Source organism: Aulonocara sp. 'chitande type north' Nkhata Bay, linkage group LG11, assembly GCF_057382095.1.
Source record: "Aulonocara sp. 'chitande type north' Nkhata Bay isolate Kocher_YH1m ecotype deep benthic linkage group LG11, A_spYH_male_GT1.1, whole genome shotgun sequence".
NCBI lineage: Eukaryota > Metazoa > Chordata > Actinopteri > Cichliformes > Cichlidae > Aulonocara > Aulonocara sp. 'chitande type north' Nkhata Bay.
In genome coordinates, this window is record NC_141354.1 from 11,531,533 (window position 1) to 11,545,351 (window position 13,819).

General features: G+C 40.9%; 1 protein-coding gene across 1 annotated transcript; it reads left to right on the forward strand.

Annotated features, from left to right (window-relative positions):
- Window positions 1-368: 368 nt before the first annotated feature.
- On the forward strand, window positions 369-5,259 carry tent5aa (terminal nucleotidyltransferase 5Aa). Its single transcript, XM_086310573.1, has 2 exons — window positions 369-1,575; window positions 2,031-5,259. Exons 1-2 carry the CDS (start codon window positions 1,150-1,152, stop codon window positions 2,808-2,810), a joined length of 1,206 nt encoding a protein of 401 aa, XP_086166699.1. The 5' UTR covers window positions 369-1,149; the 3' UTR covers window positions 2,811-5,259.
- Window positions 5,260-13,819: the final 8,560 nt, after the last annotated feature.

A 13,819-nucleotide genomic window follows, 5' to 3' on the forward strand; every position in this document is an offset into this window, starting at 1 on the left:
CTAAACAGATTAGAATACTTTTATATTTATTTATTTGCTTATTTTTTTTTAACAATTTAATTCTATTTTTTTTTCCTCTTTTTTTTTAATTTGTAATTTTATTTGACAAAAGAGGGATCATGACCACGGGAATGATCTCATGAGTAACTGAATGATTGTTCCCGTATTCAGTGTGGTTCGGAGCCTCAGTTATCTCATGAAGTGATATGAAATTTAATATATATCTTCTCATTAAAATTCATTTTAAAATTTTACTATAAGACTATGGAGCAGCTTGATAAAGCAGAGCCTTATAGTATTGTCAAACTGACCAGCGTTAGCAGCGAGAAGCAGATGGGGGGCGGGGTGAAGTGCAGCTTGACAACTTCAGACTACAGACCAGAGTCTTGCAGAAGGATGCTGCGTGTCAAGTGGGCAAGTATCGGTTAACTTATAGAAAAAAAGCACGGGGGGGAATATGTTGATCTAAAGAGACTCGAGGAGAGGAAGCTGGATTTCCTGAGCGCACACAGCTGCATTAACGGGATTACTATTTGGCAGCAGGAGGAGATATTAAAAAATATGTAGGAGCCGTGCGTAAAAATCCACAAGATTCCTCCAAGGGGGTTGAACGTCAGTGGGAGGACTGTGCCAAAAGCGCGACTTGAGCAGCAGCTTATTCATGCAAATTCATAAAGTCATAGGCGTGCCTTTTGGGCGATGGAGTCACAGTCGGAAAAGCAAACACCCTCCTGGATCATCAGCGACCTTCAAAGACTGTGATGCGCAGCGCTCGGACGCATTGACAGCAGCACCGAGGCAAATGTTTTAAAGGCGTAAAAGAGACAGAAGAGAAAGTTAGGGCTCGCTCTTCCGCACGCTTTTGTTAGCGGGCTCAGATTCTCCCTTAGCTCAGCCACCAGCTCGACTGCTGCGCCACTTCTCCGCTTGGATCTCCAACCAGAGTGCGCAAACTGTAACGCACAGCCACCAGCCCCGCTGCTCTTTAATATATATATATATATATTTTTATTATTATTATTATTATTATTTCTGTTTACAGTCACTTTGGACTATTTCAAATACTGGCACTCCTCATGCGGAAGACCCTACTGTTTTGAGAAAACGATTGAATTTTGTTTTATTGAAATTCCGGAGGACTTCAACACCATGTCAGAGGACGATAGCAGCTCCACTACCAGCTGTGTGTCCGACACAGACAGCAGCAACGTCAGCGTCCTCAGCTGGGAGCAAGTGCAGCGACTGGATGCCATCCTGACGGAGACCATCCCGATACACGGCCGGGGAAACTTCCCCACTCTGGAGATGCAGCCGCGGCAGATAGTTAAAGTGGTGCGCAGTCGGATGGAGGAAAAACAGATCCATGTCCGGGACGTTCGATTAAACGGCTCTGCGGCCAGCCACATTCTGCACGAGGACAGCGGACTGGGCTATAAAGACCTTGACCTCATATTTTGCGCAAATATGAAAGGAGAGAGTGATTTTCAGACTGTGAAGGACATAGTTTTGGACTGTCTCCTGGATTTTTTACCCGACTGTGTGAATAAGGAGAAAATAACCCCTTTAACGTTAAAGGTAGGCTACACACGCCCTGGCAGATTTTTATTTCTGCTTCAGATTTGTTAGATTAGTTTTATATATGTGATAATATTGAATTGTATTTGTGCCAACAGGGATTAGCGACCATTACGCACAGCTTAATGTGCAATTAGATATCACTTTAGTGATAGTTAAAAAATTTGTTTGCTGTAGTTAAGAGGATCGAGTTAAACCAATTTGGAAGGGATCCTGAGCTCAGCCATATAAGTACATTCCATAGCCTTTAATATTGAGGTCAGTAGCATTAATAGCTCAACAACATACAGTAATTACTTGTATAAATATAGGCAATTAAATTCAAATCCTTACTGTACAATGCAAAGTTAGGCAGAATTCTACTGAATTAGTAATTGCAGCTTCAGTTCTATTCACTTTGTTTGTGCTTCTTTTTCTCTCACTCTCTTTCACCCTCTGCACACTCACTCATTTAGGAAGCCTATGTGCAAAAGATGGTGAAGGTGTGCAATGACTCAGACCGCTGGAGTCTCATCTCCCTCTCCAATAACCGGGGGAAGAATGTGGAGCTGAAGTTTGTGGACTCTCTCCGGCGGCAGTTTGAGTTCAGCGTGGACTCATTTCAGATCAAGCTTGACTCTCTGCTGCTGTTCTATGATTGCTCAGAGAACCCCATGGCTGAGACCTTCCACCCCACCATCATGGGCGAGAGCGTGTATGGTGACTTCAGTGAGGCTCTGGACCACCTACGTCACAAGATAATCTGCACGCGGAACCCGGAGGAGATCCGTGGAGGGGGTCTCCTGAAGTACTGTCACCTGCTGGTGAGGGGGTTCCGGGCTGCGTCAGAGTCAGAGATGAAGTCCCTGCAGCGCTACATGTGCTCGCGCTTCTTCATTGACTTCCCTGATATTGGCGAGCAGCAGCGCAAGCTGGAGTCCTACCTTCAAAACCACTTTGTGGGCCTGGAGGACCGCAAGTACGACTACCTGATGACCCTCCACGGAGTGGTCAACGAGAGCACCGTGTGTCTGATGGGACACGAGAGACGGCAGACCTTAGGGCTCATAGCCATGCTGGCTGTACGTGTCCTGGCTGAGCAGAATGTCATCCCCAATGTGGCTAATGTTACATGTTACTACCAACCTGCTCCTTATGTGGCAGATGGCAACTTCAGTAACTACTACATAGCGCAGGTGCAGCCAGTGTTTGCTTGCCAGCAGCCTGCCTACTCCACCTGGCTGCCGTGTAACTGAGTATCCCTAAATGAGAGAGGAAGGAGGGATCCTGATGTCTTTAAACAGGAGCGAGTGGCACAGTCGTACCCTTAACCCTGCACAGTGCTTGACAGCTGACTGAAAAAAAGGCATCCTTTTGTTCTGTGTTTTGCATCAAAGCTTCTGCTTTTGTTCATACTTTGAGTATGAATGGTAAATCCAGAACAGTTGGCAAAATTCAGATGTGATTATCTCACATTTACCGAAACACCGACAGTCTCCTGATCCTGCCCAGGCCAACCAGGTTCGGAAAAGACTCATTTGGATAGCTTGGAAGCAATATCTGAGTTTTAAGGCCTTGAATGCCAGCTGCAGACGTATCATTGACACTGTGCAGAAGACTGATTCAATCTTTAATTGAAACTCATTAGCCAGCATGTTGCAGCAGCAGCAGCAGCAGCAGCAGCAGCCCAATCAGCTGCATCAGAGTCTTTAAGCGAGACACTCACATGCACTTTGAGGTGAAATCAGAGGTGCACAGTGCTCCAAAGCGCGCCGTGCTTTACATCATCTGAACCGAGGTGAGATCCTATTAAACTAGAGTGGACAACAAACATCACCTCACATTTGGATATAATTCTTGTTGTTTACAGACCAAAGATTTTTTTTTTCTAACTCGAATACCCCACCCACTTTTAAGGGAGAAATAGAAACAAAATATGAAGCTATTGTAATGTCTGTTTGTATATGTGAACATTTATGTGTTTATAAAGTGCCTATTGCCTCACAGCAGGCAGAGAAAAGAACGAGCAGGCCACATGACCCCCTACGCTGTTTATAGACAGTAGCACCCCCAGAGGCTTGTGAATGTATATGTGAAATCCTGCACAGTCAGTGTTTGTGTACACGCGTGTGTTCGGGTGAAAAAGGAGCACTGTTTGTGTGGATTTTGCAGTAAAGTAGCAGCCAAACGTACGAACGAAAAGTTCCTGCAAGGTTCACGTTTCCTCTTGTGTATATTCAGTAAACGTCCCAGATTACCAGCATGTCATGACAGAGCCCGATTAAATATCAGCGACTTATGGAGTCACAAACAATGTTTCCTGTATATTTTGTGTAGTGGTGCTTCACTTTTTCTCATCTGAGAAGAAAAACAAAAACAAGGAGGGGTGGGAGTGACAATAAGTAGATGATCGATGCAGGGAGAGCTCGATCGTAGACTGTGTTCCTCAGTTTTGGAGGAGGCTTGCAGAGACACCTCAGATGATGAGAAACTGTTTGCTGTAGCACCCTGGCAGGGAATTCCGCAGCTGCTGCTGAAGAGCTTGAACTTAGCTGGGAATGCAGATACTCTGTTCAGGAAATGTAGTGCCAAACACTTAGGCGTCTCCTCCCTCCTGCCCCTTTGTTGATAGCCCTAAAGTTTAATGAGGCCATTGTTTGAAGCAGATGCTGATAGAGAAAGAGAGGCAGAAGAGAGTGAGACGCTAGTAGGGAAAAAACCCAACTGATGATCTGGAGAGATGGGTGCAGCTGGTGATGGGGTTTATCTATCTGGGGCTACTGTGTTTTACTGTACAAACTGTCTTTGTTAAGGTCAGATTACAGCTACAACTTGTCGGAGAGCTTGAAACCAAACCATCCTGTTATCAGCGCCTGCTTTAATTATCTGCTCATTGAAACAAAGAATGGAAAGCGAAGAATCCCGCATGCATGCGTCCACCTCAGCATCAGACGACTAAGTTGCACCTTATGTTTCCGTTGTGAGGGTTGATGGTTATTAATGTTTTTCTTTTTTGATTTTTTAAGGCTTCATTCCTCACCTGTTTTGAAGAATTGTGTATAAATATATGATTACATGCTTGCTAACTATACTGTAGCTTTTTTCTCCCCCAGCTGCATTAAGACAAAAAAATCTGAAAACATCCGCGACTAGCATCGTGTCAGTACTGCAACAAAAAAAGAAATTCTCTCGATGGAAAAGCATTTCGCTCTCATCCCCTAGTCTGGTGACCCATAACTTCTTTGCTCAGTTGTTTCTTCTAAATAGCTGTCCATGCTGATGGTATCCTTTGGATTGTGCAGGCAATGTATTGTAATTTTATACTCAGTGAAGTCCTAACAGTGGACTAGCTAGTGGCTCCAGTCTGCTTGTCAGCTAGTGATCGTGCCTATCAGTTAGAGATTGTGGGTTGCTGCAGCGTCTTGTATGTGTTGTCCAAAGCTCAGTTTCATGCAGTCTTTTACAAATCGCAAAAGAAAAGAAAAAAATCTTTGTCATGTATGTATATTTTTTATGATTGTTATTTTTATAAATGTATCAGACACTGCAGGTGTTGCAGTGATTTTCAATCTGTGATCGAGCTTCAGAGGAAATGTTCTCAGTAGCTTTTTTTTTGGTTTCTTTTTTTTTTGCTATATTATGTTATTTGTCCAATGGGTCAAAAGGTTAAAGATGTTTTCCTCAATAAAATATCTGAAAACCAGATTTGTTATGTCTTCTGTTATGCATCTGTTTGACTGTAAATCAAGTTTACTGCACTGGTTTGCTCCAGAAACAAACTTCCTGCCAAATGCAAGAAATTACTCATTTATCGATTAACCTCAGATTTCTTTTTTTAGAGTCGTAATCTCTCTTTTTTTCTTCTTTCTTTCTTAACTGTCGTGAGCCATTCAGTGGTTTTCACATAGGCTCCCCGCTTACTTGCTGGGAAAGTCAAATCCCTGTCACGGCCTGCTGGGCCCAACAGGCCCAGCCAGAAACCCATCCAGAACTGGCTCGTTGCTGCCAGAAAGAGCTGTTGAATGTGAAGGGATTTGCGTCCACCCAATAAAAACAGACTTTAGCGCTTTTGCAGAATGAATATCTTTGCCTGCTCATCGAATTCTCTCTGTTAACAAAACCCCCCCACCCCTCCAGCCCCTCCATATGCCGACAGAAATGCAGTGACGATCAGCGCTGAGGCCCACTGTGACCAGAGTCCAAATGTTTCATGGCTGTCAGGCTGAAAGAAAACTTGCCACAGCAGAGCTGATTGTCACACAGGTCACATGACAGACTGTCCTAGATACAGAAGGATATAGAGATGTAAACACATAATGAGTAAGAGATTCACTGTACCACATGGTCCTATATATAGTCGATAAGATAAGGACATTATAGCTTGAACTTAAGCGCATTTGCAGCTGATTAAATCTGAGCAATAGAGGAATGATTGACAGGGCCGGGCTAAACAGTAGAGCACCTACAGACAAGAGAAATATTTGCTGTGTATGCCTATGCGTTCTACTGGACCTTCCACTCCTACAAACTACAGGATAGGTTCATATGCTAGTACTGTAAACAGTGCTAGCATTCCTACACACTGAAGAAAAGGAATTTTTTTACTATCTCTATATTCAGGTGAAAAGTTGAGGGCTCTTTTTTTTGCACAAAACAAGTTCTGCAGGCTTTTAACTTCCTAAAACTGCATTGTAGGAAGTTCCATTGACCTACAAAGGAACTGCTTGAGGAAAACGCCTCTTTATGTCCAGTATTGACCAGTTTACTTTACAAATATTGACCTGAAAAGAAAGTGAACATTCCTTTAACTAAGAGGCAGTTTTAAGATGTGATCACACCAACATATGAATCCCTAATCAAAAAATACCCCTGTGGTAGTTAAGGCTAAGAATTCATTCTAATCTTAACTTCACACCAGCCAAAGTACTCAAAAATACTTTTGTGGCAGTTCTCGCTACAGTTAGCATCTCCAGGACCACGTTTTGTCATGATGACACACATAATAGGCAATACCACTGCAATATAGATTCCTTCCATTATTAACAGGACCAAGCACAATGCTGCATATGTCCTTCTTTAACGCTTTCCTCCAGAAAGATGACATCGAATGACCTCTCCATTACCTTTAATGATGAGTTTTGACACCAAGTGTGTATGTCAGTGAATATGTGGTTTGACGACCATTAGGGTAGCCCTTGTATGCCGTATAGGCAGAGATTACGCTCACTAACTGATGCACACCCAGTCATTTTGTTCTGGAAATTTGACAGAAATTGCTGAGTTTAGAAAACAGAAGGGTTACCTCTAGTAAAGCAGTGCTAGTCAATACTTTTGGTTCCCCTGAAGGTTTCTTCCTGTTAAAGGGGAGTTTTTCATTCCCACTGTCTAATTGTTGGGGTTTTGCTGTATTAAGGCCTTAATGCAGAGAATGTGTGGAAAAAACAACACAAAATTCTGAATTTTTTGAATGCATAGTTGTTGTGTAATGTATACACACTCCAAATATGTTGTGATTTTGAGAAATATTCATCCCTAGAAGACACAGTGTGAAAAAAATGAAGTCAACATCAAGCGATGATGAGCTGGTCCTGAGGTTCTACATAAGGAAAGGAAGAAACTGAGGTTTTGGGTTCATCCAGTTTTCATGAGAAGGCAGCAGCAGGGAGAGTTTCGTGGTTTCATCCAGGAGTTGAAGCTGTATCATGAACGCTTTTGTACAACATATTTCAGGATGTCAGAGGGGCAGTTTGAACTCTTACAGGCAGAGTTGGGACCACATCTAAGGAGGCAGAGAAACCATTTCAGAGAGCAGATTGACCCAGAGCAGCATCTAACTGTGTGTCTGAGGTAAAATATTATTATTTGACCATTTTTATATCATTGTAAATTCAGTACTAGTGCATATTTTGAAGTGCACGTGCACTTGTCGCTAAATGCAGCGATCTGATTAGTCAGATCTGTTCATTTGGATCCCAAAAAAGTTGAGAATGATCCTAAAAAATAAATGCTGCAAAATCGTCCTATGAAATAAAGTGGTCGGTATGAAAGGCTGTATTAGGAGTAGGTGAGGCTGAGAAATATTTTTAATACACAAAATATTTGCATGTATTGCATGAACATTACACACGTGGTGTATAAATGTCTTTATTGTAGGGTCTTTACCTTACAATAAATGTACCTTGAGGTAACTGTTGGGATTTATATACAAATTTTATATAAATAAAATGAACAGAGGATTAAATATCTATGCTGGTGTCACTTATAATCATAATTACACAAAGTGTTATTCCATGTTTTCACCATCTATCTTTCAGCCCATTTTGGGGGATTTTAAAGAAGTAACTTCTACTTTACTTTGCTTTATTCCTGCTCGTCTAACAGAACTTTTTAATTTCCTTTAACCAGCACACTTTGTGCGCCTCTGCTTAGAATCAAAGGCTAAAAGTTCCGTTTAGCAAAAGAGAATATGCCATTTAGCAACTACAGGTTAAAAATAAACTGCATATAGCAACCATCAACCTCTCTACATGTGAATTAGCATTTTGAAACCTCAAGCATTTTGCCTTTTAGCCTTTTGTTGTTTTTGTTTTGCAGCCAGAACATATTTAAACAAGATGGCAGACTGGTCATTTATCGGTGTTAGCAAACATTCTTAGCAAGGTACACCCATAGACCGTATAGCTACGATAAAGGTGTGTGACATAGATATACATACATAGTTTTTGTACAAGCTAATAGTGTCAATTAACTGCATGGCAAACCATATTATTTGTCAGATAACAGCTATAGCGCAGTTCAGAGGTCCAAGAGCCCTAAACTAGTTTTATTATGACACTTCAGTGTTTAGGGATGGGATCCATGGAGATCGACTTGTTTCTGGAGAGTAGAAGTGGCCATTCAAGGAATTTCCCTTTTTTTTGGCACAGTTTCCTCTTATCTCTCAGAATTTAGTGGAAACCCCCCCAAAAAAAACTAAAAGGAGAGATGTCATAATCAGATTGCTAGAAACACAAGCCTAGATGCAGTTTAATGTTTCTCTATTCTATAAGTGATGGCTACTTGAGTTACGTTTTTAACATTTTTGGCTGGTTGGCAGTGTTTTGTTTACTGATATTTGTGCCTTTATTGATTTAGGGGCCAGTGTGCACCACACATCTTTGATACAGTATCTAATGCAGTACTCATCAAGGCTACTCCTTGGCATTTGTTGGGGCATATAAAAGACAAGGAGTGTGCAAATCATATCACCAGAGGCCCAGTATCATTCATATAGAGCCTAAAATAACTTAAAGTATCAAATGTCAAAGTTGTGTAACATCACCTTTATCATGTTGTCCTTCAACCGTCAACCAGCAGGAATATTTATTTGCTTATTGTCAACGCCTGCCTTCTGGTGCTGTTAGTCTAAGTCTTAATTTCAAGCATCACTCTACTTAATCCTCTCTTAAGAACCCATCTCATTTGTGGTTGGCTCTATAAAGAAGTCAGATTGATGTAATGGCGCCAAAGGACCTAAATCTCAGGTCCCTAATTTGAGATGCAGCATGAAGTGAAGTAGCCCTCTTAATTTAAGGGAAGCTTTGATTTAGAGTTTAAAGAGAGAGTTCTGAAAGACTCCTACCACAGTAGGTAGCTGGCAGAGGGAGATAGATGAAACAGAGGGAATCCACACAGTGGATCCAGTGTCGTTATAATTATCTGTTTACCTTTAAATAACGTCTAAGACACTTGTCATTCATCCTGTAGTTCTTCGTCCCTTCTGGTAGTCTGTACTCATCTGTTCTTTAATGGCTTTTCCACCGCAAAGATTGGAGAGTGGCTGGCTTCATGTGATTTTGCTCCTTTTTTCCTTCCCTGTTGCTGTGAAGAATTTTTTCCAGATGAAGGTTTTTATGGAATAAGTGGGAACTGTTTGGACCACAGCATTACCAAACCTAGTTTGGTCCCGACTCCAGTCCACTGGTGAGGAGCTACAACTGTGGCCAGACTAATATGCTGTTTCAATTTCTCTAAAATCCCAGTTATAGGAACATTTCAGTATTGTGTGTGTGTTTTTCTTTTTCAGTAGTGTGGGATACTACTGAGCAGACAGCATAAAAGCCCAGACCCCCCCTAACATACACACACACATACACACAAATCTTGTAAACAGATTCCACACGGGTCAGTCTGTACAAACAATAAGGAAACATCCATCAGGCATGCTAGCAGCCATAAGTGAGATAAGAGTGAAGGTCAGCTGCAGGACGACTTGCCTTTGGCAATGCTTTACATCAGCATGTCCCACTCAGTGTGCTCAGGCTGTGCTGTGTAGAATTTGTATTTACAGCAAGGTTTCGGCCATCATACCAGACTGTCTCGTGACGTGACCCCGTTTCCGTAGCCCTTCATGATATACAACCTCATCCAGTTTAAAATGGGCTGGAAAAAACCCTCCACGATTTCCTTTACTCAATCAAGAGACTTTGAAAAAATAAAGATTTATAAGGTTTGAAATGTTAGTCAAAGTGATCAAAGGTATCATGAGTAAAATACACCATTCACCCATGATTGAGTTCAGTGACTGGGACAGTACAGTCAGAGCTCTGAAAGATTCAGTGACCAATATAAAGAGTCAAGATATTCAGGACACTGAAAAGAACTGCTTTACACATCACTTTCCCCATCACTGTAGGAAACTTTCCCAAGTCACCCTTATAATAATCATGTCAAACTAAATTACTGGCTATCATTATCTTAATTTGGGCCTTGTTTCATGCTTTAAGCGATGCATATCTGTCTCCTGCTTCACCCTGTGGCAAATTTCTGTCACTCTGTGGAATGTGCAAAACATAATAGGAAAAAGGTTATATTTAAACATGCACTCATTAATGGGTTTTCATCAGCAAAAGGTTAAATGACTATTTTACACAAGAATGTGCATTTGTAGTATCGACCTCACATATTCTGATTTGAAATCCACTCTGTGCAGTCTTTCCAGCATCAGACGCAAAGACTTAGCATTAACCTAGCTAGTCGGCGAAGTTAAGCTATTAGTTTAGCGACATTTTCCTAATGAGTTGGTCGAGTTTACTAGATGGCTGCAAACACAGATACAATAGCAAGGATTTCTTAACCTGTTAATAAGTCTTTGTTGAGCCTACAGTTTTTAAGATAGTTTAGTGATATTAAGATCTCTCTCTTTCTCTCTCATGGCCTGCAATGTATTGTTCATTACTAATTAAAAGGTGTTGAGTAAATATATTGTAATATGTGGTCGCAAGAATGTTTAAATGCTTTCCCCAACTCTCTGTGCATATGAATGACCGTGAACCTGACCTCACAGCCCACTTTTAGTCAGTAGTTCTGGTCAAATGTATCGTTTCTAAGATTGGGGAAACCTGCAGTCAGCTGAGAGTGAAGAAGTCAATTAGATCAGCGGTCCCCAACCTTTTTTGCACCACGGACCAGTTTATGCCCGACAATATTTTCATGGACCGGCCTTTAAGGTGTCAAAAATAAATACAACAAAATAAAACTAATACCGGTACCGAAAAAAAGTAGATTTATTCATAACACACGTGAAAAGACCCAGGAAAACCGAGTTAACGATAAAAACGATAACAAAATAACGCTGAAAACCGATAAAAACCCTGAAAACCATACATTTCACACCTGAGCCTCAACTCTCACGGCCCGGTACCAAATGACTCACGGACCGGTACCGGTCCGAGGCCCGGGGATTGGGGACCGCTGAATTAGATGAGTGATGAAATGTTTCTCCCACTGAAAACACAACATCCAGATGAACTGAATCAACTCTGTGACACTCAAAGAAGTTAGGTTTAAAGGTTGAAAAGGTGGTTAGCACTGCTGCCCCACAGCAAGAAGATCCTTGGATTGAATCCATCATCCAGCTAGTTCTTTTTTATGTTGGTTTTCCATGTTATCTCGGTGTCTGTGTGGGTTCTTCCAGGTATGCCAGCTTTCTCCCACAGTCTAAAGACATAAAATTAGTGGGGTTTGGTTAATTGGTGATTCTAAATTGCCCATGAGTGTGAATGTGAGTGCAAACTGTCATCGTGTGTCTCTCTGTGTGTAGCCCTGGGAGATCCTATCTGCAACCGTGAATTTAGACTCTACGTTAAAAGATGATTATTTAAACTATGAAACACTTCTTCCATTTGACCCATAAGCCTTTTATCATTGAGTCCACTGGCAAGTAGAGAGCAATGATAGAGAGAGGAACTTATCACTGACTTGTGTGTTGATAATGAAACAATATGAATGCATGTAATACAGATGAATACAAATCAATGTCCCAGCAAAATAAATTAAGTTGGAAATGAAGTGAAAAAAGCCACATTAATAGATCAATAAAGATTGGAGATACAATTTGAGGTCAGCTGGAGGGAAATTTGACATTTAATCTCACATCAATTAAATGAATTATTTCTGAGCTGCATTCTTGCCTCAAACCCAATGATGCTGACATGTCTGCTTTATTGCCATCAATTATAATTTTGTCACACTTCTGTATCCATTTTAAATGATTTGCTTGTTATTAACAATGACCTTACCTTACTAAGTGTATGCCTACCCAGATCCATTTCTTTCGACAGCACATAGATTACTGACAAATTTATGTCTCCATTCATTGAGGCTTTTTTTTATTATCATTTATTTCACTGGAATTTTTTAATTAGAATTTAATTAACATTGTATTCTAGGTAAAACAGTAAGGCTGTGTAGTCCCCTTTTATAACAGAGAGTATGTTTTTAGAGACTACACAGCTAAAGTTAATTAAGATTTATCATACAATGCATAACTCAATCAATTGATTTGCCCTGTCTCTGTTTATTGTTTCGATGTGATTTTCCGTGAGCAGTAACAAGATGAAGCTCAAAATTCCTGGGAACTGAAATGGCATTGCCTCGTTTTCCCTGCTCTAAGCACATTAGATGGTGTCGTACACAGACTGGAAGGTCGGCTAAGGTATTAGCAATAATGGCCTAGAAAGGAAGAAAGAGATATCGCATATTAGTAGTTTTGCACCAAGATGTGTGTCAGACAAGAGTTACTGCAGGGCAACTCCGCTGCAGTGTTACAAAGGACTTTTGAGCAAACACTTAAGGGAAACACAAAAGAAACCAGAACAGAAACAGATCTGCAGGCAAAGAGGTCAACAGCAGCTGTCAGTCAGTGCAATGAAGAGATGATAGCTTTTCAAGCTGATATTTGAAAACTTCTGTAAACGTACACCTCAGCTGAAAGCATCAGCGGGGCAGGAATTACGAAGCTTAAACTACTAAATTGCGCTGAGGTGAGGTTATAGGTCAGGATAAGGGTGACAGAGTAAGAATATGCTGTAAAAAGGAAAAAGGTTAGGGGTGGGAGAGATGCAAAGAGAAGTGGCTCATAATGGAGAACTGTGTGTGTGTGTGTAGAGAGAGTGAAGGTGAGCTAGCGCAGAGTAGGAAGGTGATCCTCTCGTCTCAGAGATTAGGGTCACTGAGGTCTTACATAAGTCTCAGGACAGACAAGCCTTCTTACGCACAAAGACGGAGAGAGAGAATAGTTTGCCTATCTTACTAAACTGTGCTGGGTAAATATAATTTTGTGCATGTTTCAAAAGCAGCAAGTGTTTCATACCAACACACCTAAACAGGTAATGAGATTAAATCATTTTACTGAACTTGCAATCAATATTTTAAGCATTTTCTGAAAGAAAGTGTGATGGTAAATAATATAAAGTTTTATTTGATAAGGTGATAACAACACAATTTAAGCTAATATGACATTAATCTGCACAGCACTGTGCTCAAGTCTCAAGCCATCCTTCTTTCCTACATATTTTTGCAAGAAAAATGGGAAATAGGTGCAGCTATGTATTGGTATGTACAAACATGCATGGCAAATATAAGGCAAAAACACAGTTTAAAAAAAAAAAAAGAATGTGAATATTTCGGTCTGACCACCTTTACTGTGCAGGAGTCTTCGGGACTAGTTCTCCAGACTCTTCTTTGGTTATTGGCTGCCTTTGGTTCCATTCTCTGTCAGGATGATCAAGACACTACTTCAGTAATGTTGAAGTCCGGGCTCTGGGAGGCCAATCCATGACTGATAGTGCTCCAGTATGAGTTTTTCTATTCATGTATTCTTTTGCCAAACTGGAGATGGATCAACTAAAGGGCCAGATGCTTAAGTCTTCCTTGGATTCTTTCCTATTTCTTAAGCATAAGACTTTTTGATACCATTTATCTGCCGTAGATAGTTTTTTTTAGT